This window comes from Onychostoma macrolepis, chromosome 02 (assembly GCF_012432095.1).
Source record: "Onychostoma macrolepis isolate SWU-2019 chromosome 02, ASM1243209v1, whole genome shotgun sequence".
Taxonomy (NCBI): Eukaryota; Metazoa; Chordata; class Actinopteri; order Cypriniformes; family Cyprinidae; genus Onychostoma; species Onychostoma macrolepis.
The window spans coordinates 34,366,620-34,386,012 of record NC_081156.1 but is presented as its reverse complement, the minus strand read 5'-3'; the positions used below and the strand labels follow the sequence as shown (position 1 = coordinate 34,386,012).

The window sequence follows — 19,393 nt, the reverse complement described above, 5'->3', positions numbered from 1 at the left end:
ACAACACAAGCATATGCACTGGCCAAGTGTTTATATCTCACAATTTGGACTTTCTTTCCTCGCAGTTTTGCAGGTGGAAAAGTCAGCATTGCGAGAAATAAACAAAATGTAAATTTCAAACCATTTTCAGATTTTTCCACCACCGGAATAATTTATTTTAGTTAGTTTCCAAGGCAACATTTCAAATTTTCATTTAAGTTACTAATACATGAGGTAATATATTGAAAAATATCTTTGAATTTTAGATTTTTAGTTTGTTTCAGTCATTTTGTTTTGTGTTTTTCCATTAATTTTATTTTATTTTTCTATATCAGTTTTAGTTTTGGTCATTTTAAATTTTAGAAACTGAAACTCATTTTATTTCAGTTAGTTGCCAAGGCAACATTTCTAAATTTGATTGAAGTTTATGTTTTTCCATCTAATATTTTATTTGAATTTATCTTTATTTCAATTTAACTAAAACTGAAATCAAAATTGAATTTTTTTTTTTTTTTTCAAAAATTGTTTGTTATTTTTATATTTTCAGTTTTTGTTTTAGTTTCAGTCGTTTTTATTTGTTTATTATTTCTATTTAGCAATTTGTTTATTTCGGTTTTAGTTTTAGTCATTTTCAAATTTTAGTAACTTTTACTTTTACCTAGTGTTTTCAAATCTGTTCATATTTCAAAAGCCATTATTCCATCCTTAAGTGATGAAAATGGTGCATCTTATGACCTCGAGACACATGATTTAAGGAATCATTCATGAACCGATGGAGTTACACACTGACATTTGGTTCAGGTCACTAATTTTCAAATGAGCAATAGTAGTGATATTAGTGAATCTTGACCACTAGCAGGCAAAAGGCAAGCAGCCTGAAGTCTTAGACGAGTAGATAAAAACTGGAGTCAAGTGAATATGTAATGAGAGTCTGGCAGACGGTTCGCCGCTCTCTAGAGACAAAAAACAGATCGGAGGAATGAATCCGAAGACAACAACATCTAAATGCACAAAAACACAACTGCTGATTGAATAACCCCACACAGACAGATTAATAACCATCAGTCTCATTTGGAAATGAGTCTTTAACTAATCAGTCTCATTACTGAAAGTGTGTTTTTAGCCTCTACCTTGTTAGTGCTGCTTTTTTGCTTGAGGCTAACAGATATGTGATGATAATGGAAACAAAAATGACAATTTAAATGCAAATATAGAGTTAAATAGAAATGTTTAAAAAAATACTGAAAATGACAAAAGCACGTAACAAAAAGACTAAAACTTTAAAATAAACATTTAATTCAGAATATTAATAAATATTATATTTAGTATAGCCTGTAATAATAATAATAATGCATTTAATGCAAAGAAGTATTTATAAGCTACTATTATAGTATTTATTAATATTCTGAATTAAAATTTGATTTATTTTATTGGAAGTTTTAGTCTCTTGTTATGTGCTTTCGTTATTTTTCATAGTTTTTCAAAGGCACCGCACCTGTGACAGCTTTTGTACCTTTATTTCTGAGAGTGTATTTATGTTTTAAAAATATTTCTATTGAACTTTATTTATAATTAACACTAACAGCACTGGTTGTGTTTGTGTTTGTCTCTATAGGATTAATGTCATGGTTAAGCCGCTCGTGGCTGCCTGGTCCTTCAACCGCCACTGATAAATTAATCACCTCCTTCCCGCCCACAAGTTCAGTCGTACCGACGACAGTCCCACCAAACGCCACTAGAGACGGACCGAGCGATAATCAGACCAGTCGACCTGCACAGGACGGTCCGGCGACGGCGGCCGATTGGGTCGTTGTGACTGAAATACCCGAGCAGAAAACCCAAACCCCTGAACCCAAAGTCTCTATCTCGACTGAGAACTTCTCCGGAGAGAGTCGAGTGCCGGAGACAGAGGGCAGCTCGTGGGGCGACACATACCCGTCGTCCCAAACACCGCTGATGGTGGAGATCACAAGCACAGGTTCCTTCTCCACCGCTGCACACGGACTCGAGGCTCGCGGAGAAATCCAGTACAGACGCAGAAACAAACCCAAGAGACTCAACCAGAGCACCACTGAGACGACCACGAGCATAACGACTCCCTCCGCCACGATGTCCAGCACTGGAGACACTGCGACGACCCTCTCAACATCTGCAGACGACACTCAGACATCAAGCTTCATCACGACGGTTCCCAGCAGCGTAGAGCAGGACCTGAGCACCGCCGAGGCCGTCAGGAAGAACAGCTCCACTGGAGAAGAAGGTAACTGATCTAATTAATATACGATAAATGATATCAGATCAAGATTCACCGTTTCAATTGAGAAAAACTACCATCAAAACACACTGAAACTAGGGTGACCATATTTTAGTTTTCAAAAAAGAGGACAGTGGGGGCAAGATGCAGGGGGTCTAAAATACATATTGTACAGTCACCGTTATGCAGACTGATCATAAACACATAAACACAGCTAAAAGGCTTCCTACCAGTGGCAGTCCTTCACAAAACTTAACATCTAGTCTACCACAGTTTTATCATAGGTAGAATGCAAAATGTTTCAATACAAGCATTTCAGTCAAATGCAATATTTCAAACCCTTAACCCACAGGAGAAAATCACCCTCTGCAACAGTTTAAAATCTGCCTAATTCCGTGCAAAAAATGCGGATTTGGCAACTCTGCATCCAACACGAGCTGCATCCAAAGCAATTTAAATACTCCGCATATTGACAGCGCGAAAATTATAGGCAATATTACAATATTTGCGTGAGAAGGCGGTAATGGCCAGAAATTCAGCGGGAGCGGGATTAAGAAAACAGTCCTGCGAAGGGCTTTAATACAAAAATGCACACAATGAATGGCGACTATAGAAAGCAAAAGCTGAATCCCAGACATTTTGGGTGATTTAGAAATCCTGGCTGGACGCATTTTTTTAGGTCCAAAAACAGGACATGTCCAGAGAAAAGAAAACGTATGGTCTCCCTACTGAAACTCAAAGAGCAAACCTAAATAAAAGTTTGGTTTAACTTGAAGAAATTATGACAGAAATATATTACTATTCTATGCTAAAATCTTCTTATCAAAGTATAGTAATAATGATCATATTTTTAAAGTCCCCGTGTAGTGAAAAATTTGATCCCTTAAAAGTTTTTTCTTGTGAAAATAATTTGATCATGCCTTAAAATAGCTTGAATGCAACTCTACACCCTTGCCCTCATTTACTATACGCGGATCTATGAATATGCAAATTAGCTCCGCCTCCACTCAGTCACGCCAGCCAGGGCCTCCTGATCCACAGGTAATGACTGATAAAACTATGTTTTACTCACTTGACGATGTTTTGTCCTCAAAATGCCTTGAAGACTCGAATGCAGCCAAGTTTGTGATTCCAAATCGCGCTAAATTCACGTTAAACCACAGTTTCGTGGGTTTTTGCTCTATTTTATTTTTGGTTTTGTGCTGGTAATCCTATTGGTATATTTTGCATGCGATCGCTATAATTTATACTGGATTAAGCTGCTGCCTTCTCACTAGAATCTATCCCTTGATTGGTTATTGAATTTTGTGACTTAGCAAAAAAAAGGGCTGTTTCAAACCACGTTTCTGGGACTGCCTTTGAGAAACTACAGTTTTAAGGAGAAAATACTCAGCAATGGTGTCAATCAATGGATTGGCGCTTGGTTTGTCTAAAAGCAAATTAAAAACACCACATAGACAAATAAACAACATAACAAACTTGATTTTCACTACAGGGGGACTTTAAGGAATATCATGCAAACTGATATTTCATCCCTTTTTTAATTTACACAGTTCTGTATTTGACAGAAAATAAAAATGCAAAGTTTGTTGTAAATTAATTAATGAATAAATTTTTAATTTGATTACATTTTAAAATATTGATTTAATCGTTTTATTATTTTTATTAATATAAATACGTTTTATTAATTCATTTCTTTAGACATCATTTTTGATAAATTTGTATTAAATAATAAAACACAGAATCCAGAAAATAAAATAAAAAAACGTGAAAAAAATGAAAATTGAACGTGTAATAAAATTGCAATGTTTTATTGTAAATTAATTGTTACATTTTCAATTGATTACATTTTAAAAGATTGATTAAATTGTTTTTATTAGTTGTATTAATATAAAAACGTTTTATTAATTCATTTCATTAGACGCGGTATTTGATACATTTGTAATAAATCATAAAAAACAGAATCCAGAAAAAAAACTAAAAACTCTTAATGTACTCATAAAGTATCTTATGTATGCTATTTTAAAAGAATATACACCAAATTCAGAATATACACCTTATTGATGATGCATATTATATAAGCAGATGAACCCAGAATATGAACACAATTCTCTAAATTGCACATTAAGTACTCAGAGGTGGGTAGTAACGAGTTACATTTACTTCGTTACATTTACTTGAGTAAATTTTTTGGGTAACTAATACTTTTAGAGTATATTTAATAATGGGTACTTTTACTCTTACTCCAAGTACATTTTTAGTGAAAAAACGGTACTTTTACTTCGTTACTGTGGGCGACGCTCCTCTCGTTACTTTATCTTAATGCAATACAAGTTAAAAATCCTTCAATTTATTCCAAGCGCGCCGTCTACTTTTTTTCTGGGCAATGAGCGATGCCCGTTCGCGAATGATTCATTCTTTTGCGTCAATTCTGTTCGAAGGCTTGATCAAACCAGTTGGCAGACCAGTGAATCGGTTCGCGAATCAGTTTGAATGATTCGTTCAGTTCCCTGCCGCACGCGCTGAGTCGTCTGAAGCGGTTCTCGCTCAGAGTTGTAACATCAAGAGCACTGAAGACGTGGCTTTGGATCTACAGTCAGTTGAAAGCAAATCTGCAAAGGCTATGGTTTGCTAGCTATGAAGATATTTATTAGACGAACACCGCATGTGTTGCCGGTTCCACAGGTATAGATTCGATTACAGTACACGATACCACTATGACATTACAGTATATACCTTACACATTAAATACTATGTATAATTTATTCATTAAATAAGATGCATAATTTTAAATAAGATGCATAATAAGGTGCATTTGTTTCGTTATGTTCAGATGTTCTGTAGCTGTCATGTGAGGAGTTTTCACTCTTCTCCTTGTCAGAGGTTATATACATATATACATTTATAATACATAATTAATATACTTTAAAATATAATTTAATTTAATTCAGTGATGCAAATCAGAATTTTTATCAGCTGTTACTCCAGTTTTTAGAGTTGTATTATCCTTCAGAAATCATTCAAATATATTGATTTATTACCAGTGTTGTTGAAAAACCAGCATATGCTGATTAGGTATGTTTTGAAGCTGGGATGCTGGTTTAGCTGGTCGGACCAGCATAAACCAGCAAAGGACCAGCTTAAATCAGCTCAAACCAGCATCCCATGCTTCAAAACATACCTTGCCAGCATATGCTGTTTTTTGCAACAGGGAACAGATTTGCTGCTTAATATTTTTTGGAACCTGTGACATTTTGTTCAGGATTCTTTTATTAATAGAATATGTGTGTATATATATATATATACATACATACATACATACACAGTATATGTATATATAAATTTAATCTAAATATCTATAGATAAAAATAGACTATATTCAGTATATGATCCAAAGTAACTAGTAACTAACTACTTGAGTAGTTTTTTTATCCGGTACTTTTTTACTCTTACTCAAGTAACTATTCAGACTATTACTTTTACTTTTACTTGAGTAAATATTTCTTCAAGTACTTTTACTTTTACTTGAGTACAGTTTTTGGGTACTCTACCCACCTCTGTAAGTACTTTACTTGTAATGGTTTATAACTTTGCACATTGCATTCATATTCTGTATTCATTTGCTGGCCTGTACATAGTATGTTTGATTAATAAAATTAATGCTGAATTTGATTCTCCAGTATCACTGTTTTAAGCCATAAGTGTTTTCTTTAGAATAGTTTTCTATGGGAAAACGCTGCCATATGAAATTCCATGTAATTGCATCTAGTGTTAATGAAAACTACTCAAACACACAAGCTTTGTTCATATAGTCTTTTTATTTAATGGAGAAAACTCACAGAATCACCTAAGTGTAAAATTAACTTTTTAACGACAAGTCTAAACCAACACTTGTATTTTTCAAGATTACCAGCTGATTTTAGGAACGGCATGAACAAAAATAAATTAACTAGCCACTCCGGATACCTATTATCCAAATTACATGTGACATAACAAAAGGAGGTTTGTATGTGTCTGACAGTTCAGTAAGCTTTAAAGCTTAAAGTCAAAATGTCAGCGCAGCGATTTGATTGGATATCTAAGCTGTCAGTCATTAATCTTCAATTAAATGTGGAAATGCCAAAACGTCTTGCCAAAATCCCTTAAAATCTGACATGAATGGTCTCAAACATTGTTTGTAACCCTCAAACAGTGCTAAAAGCTGTATATTTCAGGCTGAACAGCCAATGCACAAGTAGAGCAAAAGCTGAATGCTAGTTTAGAAGTGAACACCAGGCAGCAGCTTTGCTGATTGGCTGTTGAATATGGAAGGCGGGACTTAGAGTCACCATATTTGGTGTTCCAATTTCTCTCATTAATTGCTGTTACTGGTGGTTTTATACAGTCTTTTGATCAATATTTTTGATAATCTGTGAATCAGATGTGGCAGGTGGTTGGATGTCCAGGTGTGGGAAAGAGACTCTTGTTGGCTTTAATTATGTGCTGAGTGTGTGCTTGGCTGGAGAGCTCACTCAAATGAATATTCATATTGGCTTCATGAATATTAATGAGCTGTTTCCCACAGATTTGCTTATAATAGTGAGAGCTGTTATAGCGAAGAGGCTTATGGCCGTTTAAGGATATTTGGACGTCAAAAAATAGGTTTCACAGCAGTTCTGCTGATTGTCTGGCGTAGCAACCAAACCTTGGTAATTAGTGAGAACATGGGAGATAATTATAAAACTTATTAGCTCTGCTCATAAATATTAATAACATTTGGATTGTTGTCAGTCCAAATGGACTGTAGGTCAATTATGAACATTTGTTCATTGATTGGAAAGAAAATATGATATATTGACTAATCTAGATGATATACAGTCTATGTCTGTTCAATCTCTCGTCTGCCACAATGATTTACATTTATGGATTTTAACAGCAAATACTGACATATGCTTTTATTTGTGATGTAATTTGATCTATTAATGAGCACATCATGTAATTTGATTAAATGTTTTTTCATTGATTTACAGCCCTTCTTATAAAATAGTATAAGATATAATGATGGATATAAGTATAGATTTTAAAATATATATAAATATATATATATATATATATATATATATATATATATATATATATATATATATATATAGTTTTTAAAAGTAAAATACGATATTAGATATAAGAATATTGTAAAATAAGTATAATATGTATCTAAAAAAATGAAAATGAGAAGACAATGATTCCTAATAGAAGTATATATTACTGTATGTGTATTTACTATAAATGTTATATCTATTTATTATTATAAATACACACACACACACACACACACACACACACACACACACACACACACTATATACATATATATATATATTACTATATCTTATAATTGTATTTTTATTTTATATATATTTTAAATAACATTGTATTATATATAATTATATTTTTATTTTATGTATATTTTTATTATACTTTATTTGATTTGATTTGATTTTATTTTAATTTAAGAATTTAATTAAGTATAATATTTATCTCCAAAAAAAAATGGTAGGGAGATTTTGGTAGGTTTAGGTGTAGGGCGATAGAAAATACGTTTTTTACAGTATAAAAACCATTACACCTATGGAATGTCCCCACAATTCACAAAAACAAACGTGTGTATATGTGTGTGTGTGTGTGTGTGTGTGTGTGTGTGTGCACCACTTCAGCATTCAGCATCTGCTGTAATCATCTCTGGCAGTGTTTTAACTCCAGCTCTTATATGTTGGTCTCCAGTCATTCTCTCTGCCTTCACTCTTGTGTTGAAGAATGTCTTGCTTCTAACTGGCTTCTCCGCCTCAGACAGACAGCGTGGCGGATCAGCAGGGTTCAGACCAGAGCCGTCACGTCCATGAGGATTGATTTAGCTGCTGGTGTTATAAGCAGCGGCACTGACACAAACTGATGTCTCTGGCGTCTCCCGTCTGTCGTCCTGCAGAAGGCCGGATTTGACCTTCAGTGTTACAGCAGCTGTCAATCACATGAGGCCTGTGGGCTGAACTGATTGACACGACTGATGTGGAGGAAATACACTCACATCTGTAGCACCAGCAGTTACACACCAGTGTTTGAATACATGGGTTTGCTCTGAGCAATAGTAATAGTGATGCTGAACTAGTAATGTGACACATCATATCCAGCGTTTTTTGATCTGTTTCAACTTGACTATAATAATAATAATAGTATTATATAAAAAAATATTATTATTATTATTACTAAACCCAACAATTAATATTATTATTATTAACTAACTATTATTAACTAAAGTTATGTAATATAATTATATAATATAGGAATTATATTTAAAACAACAACAGCAATAATAATTTATATATTTTATGTATTATTATTATTAAATAAAAATATTAAACAAAATAAACAATGTTACAATTGTAATATTTAACAAAAATTGAGTATTTAAAGAAATAATATAATACTAATAATATAGTTTTAGCATAAAATAAAACTAAAACATTAAATTTGTTACTTGAAATAAAACATTTAAAATAGAATTATTTAAATTAAAATATTTTAAATATTAAAAATATTAAAATAAATGTATTTCAGCTAGTTGCTGATGCAACATTACTCATTTTTATTTAGTTTGTCTTGAAGTACTAAAATAACTAAAACTGAAATAAAATGTGTGTGTGTGTGTGTGTGTGTGTGTGTGTGTGTGTGTTTGTGAATAACGACAAAAACACCCACAAAATTATTACATTAATTTATTTATTAAATAATTATTTAACTAAAATTAAAAGAAATATGTTATATATATAAATATATATTTTTAAAAAGCTAATAAAGCACTAAAATAAATAAATATTAACATAATATACACATTTTAAAAGTTAATGAAAATGACAAAAACACCTGCAAAATTATTACCTAATTTAATTAAAATTAAAAGGAAAACAGAAAATATAAAATAAAAATATTAATAGAAACTATAATAGTATATCAATATCAATGGTCTAAAACTTACGATATGTTTAGATCAGTTTTATTTTTCGAAAGATTAAGACAATTACCTCCTGAGTATAAATATTGTATTTGTTGTGATATTTTAATCTAAATAACAGGGTTTTCGTATTAATTATAAGCGGCGTATTAGTAATATCTTTGAAGTGTTTTGAGGAAGATTGTGCGAGTCCTCCACTGCTGTTGTGATAATTTGATGAATTGTAAGTAAATTTGCAGCTGTGTAAACACTGAATTAAATCAGTTTGCCTGATGAGTAATTGTTTACCGTGATTATCACACTCTGTTTTCTCTCTCTTCATGCAATATTTGCATGTCGCTCTGTTAAAAATCACCTCGCACATTTTCCCTCTTAACCTCAGAAAGCAATTATATAGTGTCACATATAGTTCTGTGTATATCCCATCATGCCCTGCTAGTGTGACCTCAAGGATGTGGCTTATTTGCATGTGTGGTAAAAACACCCAATGAAGCAGTTAGGGCCGAATTGACGGTTTGCTGCTGTAATGGCCTGAGAGAGGAGAGGCCGGAGGAAGGGGCGTGGCCTGCGGAGTGAGAGGATGATTGGCGGCTGCTCGCAACACAGTTGCCATGACAACAGAGCCTGAGTGCATCCAAGAGAAAAGTATTCATAAAGCCCATCAATGTTAGAGACAGAGAGGAAAAGACAGACAAACAGAGAGTAAGAAAAGAAATAGAATTATACTGATAGTCCCGCTAGAAACTCGCACGACTGATTGAGCGGAAATTCACACAGAATTTCACATTCAGTGGTGTAAATGACAGTAACAGCGAACTGATACTGGACTGTGATCTTTGTAAATTGTATTCTTGTAATATTTGGAGCTCTTTATGTTCAGTATTCATGCAGAGTCCCAGCAAAAATATAAAACACACACAGTACATATATATATATATATATATATATATACATATACATATACATACATTCACACATACATACATTCACACATACATACATTTTTAAATGTTTATATATATATATATATATATATACACAATTATATGTATACATTTTAAATACATACGCTACATTTAGTAAAGACACATTAGTAAAGTACACTGCCATTCGAAAGTTTGGGATCAGTAAGATTTTTAATGTTTTTTTTTAAAGAAGATTCATATGCTCATCAAGGTTGCATTTATTTGATCAAAAATGCAGTAAAATCTGTAAAATTGTGAAATATTATTGTAATTTCAAATATCTGTTTTCTATGTGAATATCTGTTAAACTGTGGTTTATTTCTGTGGTCAAAGCTGAATTTTCAGCATCATTACTCCAGTCTTCAGTGTCACATGATCCTTCAGAAATCATTCTAATATGCTTTTTTTTTTTTTGAACCTGTGATACTTTTTTCAGGATTCTTTGATGAATATAAAGTAAAAAAAAAAAAAGAACAGCATGTATCTTTTGTGACAATATACACTACGGTTCAAAAGTTTGGGGTCAGTACATTTTTTTCTTTCTTTCTTTTTTTTTTTTGAAAAAATTACTACTTTTGTTCAGCAAGGATGTGTAAAATTGATAAAAGTGACAGTAAAGACTTTCTATTTTGAGGCTACTAAAGGTTTCTATTTTGAATAAATGTTGTTCTTTGTAACTTTTTATTCATCAAAGAGTGAAAAATAATTTCACAATATTACTGTTTTTTTCTGTATTTTTGATCAAATAAATGCAGCCTTGATGAGCATAAGAGGCTTATTTTAAAAATGTATTACAAATTTGACAGATGCCAAACATTTTAATGGCAGTGTAAATATAAATATAATGAATATAAATAAAATATATCTAAATATGCATTTTTAATTAAAAAATTATATATATATATATATATATATAAAATAAAATATTTAAAAAGAGAATATTTAAAATAATCACAAACGCATAAAAGGAAATGTGAAGGCCTGTTTGCTATGTGATTTCTAAATCTATGCAAAAACAACGTTTTGATGAATATCTGAGCTGTTCTCTTCCATACAATGAAAGTGATGGGTCACCAGAGGCTGTCAGTCTCCAAAAATGACAAAAAGCACTGTATAATTGTCATAAAAATAGCCCAAATGTGATATTTCAATCCATATGATGAGAAACAGACTGAAATTTAACATTATTCACAAAAAAAAAAAAAAAAAGTGCATTTTTCATCAGCTATTTTCATTGTACTTTAAAGAGCAACTTAAACATTCTACTATAAAGGTCTCCCTTTGTTTTGCGTGGATGAAATAAGGTTTGGAGTGACATGAGTGTGAGTAAATAAGGACTGAATGTGTGGATGAACTGTCTTTAAATGTATAGCACGTATATATATGACCTTGATTCTGTGAACCGACTTTTCACACACAGGGCTTTTTTCTGCCTGCTGCGTCTTCGATTCTCTCTCTGTCTGTATGTATATGGTGAGGTGAGATTGTCACAGCGCAGGTCAGCGGTGAAACTCATTCAGCGCTGTATTAGAATGAGCCCTTCTCTGAAACTCATTGCTGGAAACCTATTACAAGCCTCAATGATCCCACACACACACGGCTGAGGTATGTGTGTGTGAGGAATAATGAAGAGAGACTCTAGAGAAAGCAAGACTGAATGATAGTGTTGTGTGTTCAGACTGAATGTCATCAGAACGTCTGCTTCACTTAGCAGTTTATTCTAATGAAGATCCGCCCACTTAAACTGACTGACATGGAAACTGACCAATCACAGCTCATCGTTTATGTGACGTTTAGGGGTGAATCTAAAACTGATGAAACCACAATAATAAACCAGCATGCAATAATGTAAAAACATGCCTCAGTTCTTGGAAAATGCAAATAGACCCACATTTGCTTTTGCTCTAGAAATGATAAATACTGAAAGTTTAACATGCATAAACTTATTGGAATATGTTCCTTACATGCAACGTTTTGAAAGACACTGAAAAGTTTTGTCATTCCAGTGACTTCAAAAGTGTTTTTATCTGGTTTTCTTGTACAAGTATGTGGACATTCTTAAAATAAGATACAGTTACTTCAGATGCAATATGACATAAGATATTAAAATTAAGATATTTTTATCATTTATGCTTAAAACAAGAACAAATATTGTATATTAGGCTTATTTTTCTGACCCCACTGGCAGATATTTTTTTGTTTTTTTATGCATAAATTAATTTGGATCATTTTTCATTGTATGTCTTTTGCATCTGCAGTAAATATATTGTGATTTAAGGTTGTTTAGATATTTGTACAGGAAAGCAAGACAAAAATACTGAGGAAGAAAATCACTTTTTGCAGTGTAATTCTTCCTTAAAAGCATAATTGTAGCTGTTTGGAAACTTGTACATTGTTTAAATAATTTTATGTTTTTTTTAAATAAAGAATATAGCTTAATATAAAATATTATAAAAAATATTTATAAAACATTTCTGTTAACATAACTGTTATTATTATTATTATATAAATATATAATTATAAATAAGTATAATTATTTTATAATTATTACAATTTAAATGCTAATATGTATGGCTGTCTTCATTTCTTTATTTTCAAACATTTCACCATTCGGCTCTTTAAGCTTCTCTTTTGTTCATGCAGTGCATATATTTATTTATTTACTGTAAATCACAGCCTTTACGATCAGATAATCACACTAAGCCATATTGCAATTTGGTTTTATAACACACCTAAACAAAAACTGCATTGAATACTGCTATGTAGTGCTGTCTAAATGAAGCATCGCTGTTATTACTGTTTATGGTATGATTATGGCAGTGAGTTTTGCACCAGGTAAACATACAAATCTCGTTCCTGTCAATAACGTGCCAGTGCTTTAACGCAAGACGGATGATGTTTGGAAAACTGGACTCATTTAGCAGGTTTTTGCGCCTGAGCCTGACGTGTGTCTAAACTCTTATTAGGGCGTTCAGGACTCGCCGCGGCCGTCTTTCAGCGGGTCACACGGGTCACGTATGTCTGCGAGTGTGTGCCAGCTTTATAATCACAGGCAGATTGTGATGGATCACCTCCAGAGCGTCACTGACACCAGACCCTGTGTGTGTGTGTTTTCTGTTTAACAGCAGACGACAGATGCAGCTGTCTGCACGGAGGGACGTGTCTTCCTCACGGAGAGGGTTTCCGCTGCTTCTGTCCACAGGGTTACGCAGGAGAGAGCTGCGAAATCGGTGAGCAAATCCAGAGTTTAAAGGAACAGTTCACCTAAAAATACAAATTTGCTGAAAGCTTACTCACCCTCAGGTCATCCCAGATGTAGCTGAGTTTGTTTCTTCATCAGATTTGGAGGAATGTAGCAGTGCATTGCAGTGAATGGGTGCCGTCAGAACGAGAGTCCAAACAGCTGATAAAAACATCACAATAATCCACACCACTCCAGTCCATCAGTTAACATCTGGAGAAGACAAAAGCTGTGTGGTTATAAGAAACAAATCTATCATTAAGACGTTTTTAACTTTAAACTGTATATGAGTCCATAATTCATAATAAGGCTTCCTCCAGTGAAAAAGTGCATCTCTTGTTGTCTCTCACATCAAAATCCAGCCACATATTTGTTTAGAGCTGTTTTGGCTTGTAACCTGTGATACTTTTTTCAGGATTCTTTGATGAATATAAAGTAAAAAAAAAAAAATAAAAAAAAAAAGAACAGCATACTTAAAATAGAAATCTTTTGTGACAATATACACTACGGTTCAAAAGTTTGGGGTCAGTACATTTTTTTTTTTTCTTTCTTTCTTTTTAAAAAAAAAAAAAATTACTACTTTTGTTCAGCAAGGATGTGTAAAATTGATAAAAGTGACAGTAAAGACTTTCTATTTTGAGGCTACTAAAGGTTTCTATTTTGAATAAATGCTGTTCTTTGTAACTTTTTATTCATCAAAGAGTGAAAAATAATTTCACAATATTACTGTTTTTTTCTGTATTTTTGATCAAATAAATGCAGCCTTGATGAGCATAAGAGGCTTATTTTAAAAAAGTATTACAAATTTTACAGATGCCAAACTTTTTAATGGCAGTGTAAATATAAATATAATGAATATAAATAAAATATATCTATATATGCATTTAAAAAAAAAAAAAAATTAGTTTAGAGCTGTTTTGGCTTGTAAACGGTGCTTGATCTGCAGATTTCTCTCCTGATTCAGACCAGAACACCTTTTCACTGGAGGAAGCGTTATTGTGGATTATGGACTATTAGTTAAATGTCTTAATGCTGGATTTGTTTCAGCTTTTGTCTTCTCCAGATGTTAACTGATGGACTGGAGTGGTGTGGATTATTGTGATGTTTTATCAGCTCTCATTCTGACGGCACCCATTCACTGCAGAGCATCCATTGCTGAGACACTGATGCAGCGACACATTTCTCCAAATCTGATGAAGAAACAAACTCATCCTAATCTTAGATGGACATTTTCAGCAAATTTTCATTTTTGGGTGAACTATTGCTTTAAAACCCTTGGCAGAAATGTGTTTCTGTACACACTAGGATAAGTGGATGTGTAATTGTTGTTTGTAGCAGGTCAAAGTGTCAGTGGGGAATTCATGAACCATCTGCGCTGTGTTTTTAATCTTGTACAGTCTGTCTATTTGCCCTTTACTTTTTTATAAAGAAGTGTAATGTGTTTCTATTAATAATTTTAAATAGCAAAGCCTGCAGTTCATCTTAGCATCCCAAAACACACACACAAAAAAACAAGCATGATTTCAGAAGGATCTCATGTTTCCCAGGTCTCGGAAAACTTTAAAATAGTGATTTATTTTTTAGAACTGAAATTGCTTTTTGTATCTATAAATGATTTCAAAGTCCTTCAGTAGCCACTAATATCTGGAAACTTTATGAAATTACATTAACCAAAATGTCTGGGAATCCTTAATCTGTTAAATAAAAAAAGAGTAATTCACCCCAAAAATGTCTAGAAATTATGAAGAACTGGAAAGGCCATTCAAAGATCATTAAACTTAGCTGTTACAAAAGAAACGATTTTAAAATCATATTAATGTTACTGAAATCTGCATTTATAATTTGAGGAAAATGTTCAAATATTATTATTATTATTATTTTATTTTTTATTTATATTTTGAGGTGTTTAGGAGAAATGAAAATAGACACAAATGATCACCCAGTACAGTGTAGTACATTTCAGTATTATCTTTATGCTATTATAGTCAGTATTATTATTATTATTTTATTTTTTTTTTTCAGTTTTCATTTTGAGGTTTAGTCATTTTATGTGCTTATGTCTTTTTTTTTTTTTTTGTGGGTTTTGTATATTTCTATTTAGCTTTATTTTTATTTAAGTTGTAGTTTTTGTCTTTTTTGTACTCAAACTTATTTTGGTTAGTTGCCATGGCAACATTTCTAGTTTTTCGAGTTTAAGTTTTTCTCTCTACTCTAATATTTTATTTCATGTAAATGACTGAAAAAGCTATTTTTAATAGTTTTAGTTGACAGAAACCCAGTAAGAGTTTAGAGCTATAAAATGAACTCGGAGCAGCTCAGATCATGATTTGATGAGAAATGCTGGAGTTAAATTTGAGATCTGACTTTTGATTACAGACTTTGGTATCTTTTCAAATCTGAGCACAGTTTGAGACATTGTTGAGATGTCTTCTGAAACTCTAGATGAGACACGTGAGATTACTGGGCTCTTTTTCTCGCCTGAGAAGCTGGAAACTTGATGTAGTTTCTTTCAAAAGCATTTTCTCTGAATAAAGTCTCCAGTTATTGAGAAGGATTCTGGCCCAGCTGTCACATAGACAGAGGTCAGTGCTGAGGTCAGAGGTCAAGCAGTCCATCATGTGAGACACTAGGGTGGGCGTTTGGAGGTCAAAGGTCAGGAGAAGGCTGACAGGTTTACGTTGACCTCTTCACCTTTACTGCAGTGTGTTCTGAGACAGTACTGACAACAATGAGATGAAGGTCAATGCTAATTCACTTTGTGCTTTTATTATGATTAAATGACAAATCTAATTGTTTTAGATTAGCATGTTGGGTTGGTAACAAGCGTTTCTAGTCGATATTTTAGTATAATAGTTCATCCTTCATGATTTTCTTGAGATCATGAGATGACGGTGTCTGTCTTTTGTGTTCAGCAGAAGAAAGAAACCACAGAGTGAGTAAATAATGAGAGTGTTTATATACTGTACGTATATACTGTACGTTTGCAGTGTGATTTGTTTTCATGGCTGAGATGTGAGCAGCATATGTTAAACAGAGCAGTGATAGGGAAACTGGAGCTCATGTAGATACGCAGCACTTTCAGAAATCATCTGTATAATGCATGAGCCGATTCAAATATTCATGAAGAGCAGAAGAACCTTGCAAGTCTTTATGAAACAGGATATGACCTCAGTAAGTGCTTTTCCTTTTTACCGATGAATATCAACATGACTGATCATGGAAATCAAGTGTGTAAAATGGTCAAGCGCTGTACACTTATTTAATGAGAATCTTCTCAAACATTTTATTATATAGAAAAGTTATAAAAAGTATAAACATTTCTTTACATAACACATTTACATTTATTTTTGTCATTTTATTTATTTTACTTAGCTTTTATATTTTTAATAAGTGAATATTTGTATAAATATTCATCAATGATGATATGGATATTATTTTTAATTAATTATTTATTAATTAGCAAGGTATTAATTAATATATAACTGTGTTATAATAAACAGAATTTAATATTGCAATATTTTTAAATATTATTAGATCTTATTTTGAGATTTTCTGTTTTCACTTTAATTTTTAAGTTTTAGTTTAGTTGTGTTTTGACATTTTTAAGGTCTTTATAGTATTTATTAATTTTAATTTGTTTTACTTAGTTTTACTTGTTGTTATTTTATGTTTATTTCTAATAAATAATGATATGAATATTCACTTTTAGATTATTAATTAGTAATTTATTAATTAAGATGTATATAATTATGTTATAATAATTGCTATGATTATTATTAATAGTACTTTTACTATCACCATTTTTTTTAATTGATAGTTTTTAATGCCTTTTTGTAGTTAGATTTTACTTTTTTTGTAATTTTGTAATTCTTTAATAATTCATTTTTACCTCAGTAGCTCATTAGATTCACATATGGTAGTAAAATTTACTGTATTACAGTAAAAATATCTGCGATACAGTGGATTTTAAATTGAATATAAAATCAATATATTAGTCAAATAAATAAATCAATTATTTTTATTTAATAAAAATCAAAGGCAGTACAACAAATACTCCCTAAACATAAATACGTTATCATTAAAAATATGAATATATATATATATATATATATATATATATATATATGTATAATTATTAATTTTACGCTTTGTGGAGAGATCCATAATTGCCATGAAAATAATGTCTATAATTACTGAAAAACGTGATTGGAAAATCCACTTAATATAACAGTGTTTTTGTTTTGCTGTACGTTATCATTTATATGATTATAATAGTTGATTAATTTAAATGTACTTTTATGGTGAATTATGACCCACATATGATCTTGAGAGGCTTCTTGAGACTCAGGTTCTTCCAGTCACGTTTAAAGCCCCATGAAATGATGAACACGACAATCAAATCCGCAACGCATTACGTTTCTTAAAACATCCTGAGCTCCGAATACAGCCTTCTCATGATCGTCTGCTCGTCTGATATCCACTTAAAGCCTAAAAACTTCAAGAAGTTCATGAGCAGCAGCTTGGGACTTTGTGACTGACGCGTTACGCAAACTTTTAAGACTTTCCACTTAATCTTTTCAAGCTCCTCTGATGACAACTTTTTTGCAAGCCTGACAAACGCTGAGCCTCAGAAGAGTTTGCTATATTGGGAAGCGTCTACGTTAATGTCCTATAAACAGTCTCCAGATCTGCTGCTGAGTAATCCTGTATGGAGCTGCAAAGCGCTTACACGGGCCTGTGACAGACGCTAAACGACGTCTCTGCTGCTCTACATCACTGTCGACTCGCTTAACCGAGATATTACTGCTCTATGATCTACAGTACTGCATCTGTGAGCCTTGAAAGGCATAGTTCACCCAAAAATGATTCATTTACTCGCCCTCTTGGTGCTCCAAACCTGCATGCCTTGATTTCTTCAGTGGAAAATACATGCAGATGTTTTGACCTGCTCTTTTCCGTGCAATGACTCGGATTAGACAGTGATTAATTCTGTTACGCTCTAAAAACTGAAAGAGTTTATTTTAAATGTGCTCTATATTCCAGTGTTATTTTAGTTTTTGTTAATATTTTGAATTAGATTTTATTTTTATATTTTCTGTTTTCACTTCAGTTAAACAATTAGTTATTTTGTGTTTTTATTCGTTTTTAAAAATGTCTGTACTTAAACTAAAGCTGAATGAAAATGAGAAAGTTTCGTTTTTTTAAATATTTTATTTTATTTAACATTTACTTGAACTTATGCTCTTAAAACAGCATAAAACAGCATGTGCACTATATATTCCAGTGATGTTTTAGTATCATTGGTATTATTAATTTATGTTGAATAAGATTTTATTTTTATATTTTCTGTTTTCACTTCAAAGTTTTTGTTATTTTGTTGTGTTTTTGAAGTTTTTTTTTTTTTTAAATATGTCTTATTTTAAATTATTTTACTTAGTTTTAGTTATTTTACTTAAACTAAAGCTAAACAAAAATGAGAAATGTTGCCTTAGAATCTACACTAACTGAAATGAAATAAGTTAAAGTTTTTTTTTAATATATTTTATTTTAGTTAACATTTATTTCAAGTAGCAGATTTTTTAAAATGTTTTTAGTTTTAGTTATGCTCTTAAAAACAACATTAAATATTCTATATGATGTGCACTATATTCCAGTGTAGTTTTAGTATCAGTTACATACTACATATTATAGTTTTTGTTAATATTTTGATTTAGAATTTAATTTTATAATTTTTTGTTTTTACTTAAATTTTTGTTTTTGGCTTTTTTTTTATATTGTTTATATATATATATATATATATATATTTTTTTTTTTTTTATTTTTTTTTTTTTTTTATGTGACCCTGGACCACAAAACCAGTCATAAGTGTCAATTTTTCAAAATTTTGATTTATACATCATCTGAAAGCTGAACAAATACGCTTTCCATTGATGTATGGTTTGTTAGGATATGATAATATTTGGCTGAGA

General features: G+C 31.8%; 1 protein-coding gene across 4 annotated transcripts in view; it reads left to right on the top strand.

Moving 5' to 3' along the window:
* Positions 1–19,393, top strand: part of ncana (neurocan a) — an 83,833-nt gene that overhangs the window by 47,872 nt on the left and 16,568 nt on the right. For 2 of the 4 annotated variants that reach the window (XM_058794084.1, XM_058794066.1), the window contains 2 exons: positions 1,595–2,239; positions 13,309–13,413. In XM_058794084.1, the coding sequence (XP_058650067.1) occupies positions 1,595–2,239; positions 13,309–13,413 (750 nt within the window). The remainder of the gene's footprint in view (positions 1–1,594; positions 2,240–13,308; positions 13,414–19,393) is intronic. The other 2 variants (XM_058794076.1, XM_058794095.1) reach the window with 2 other exon arrangements.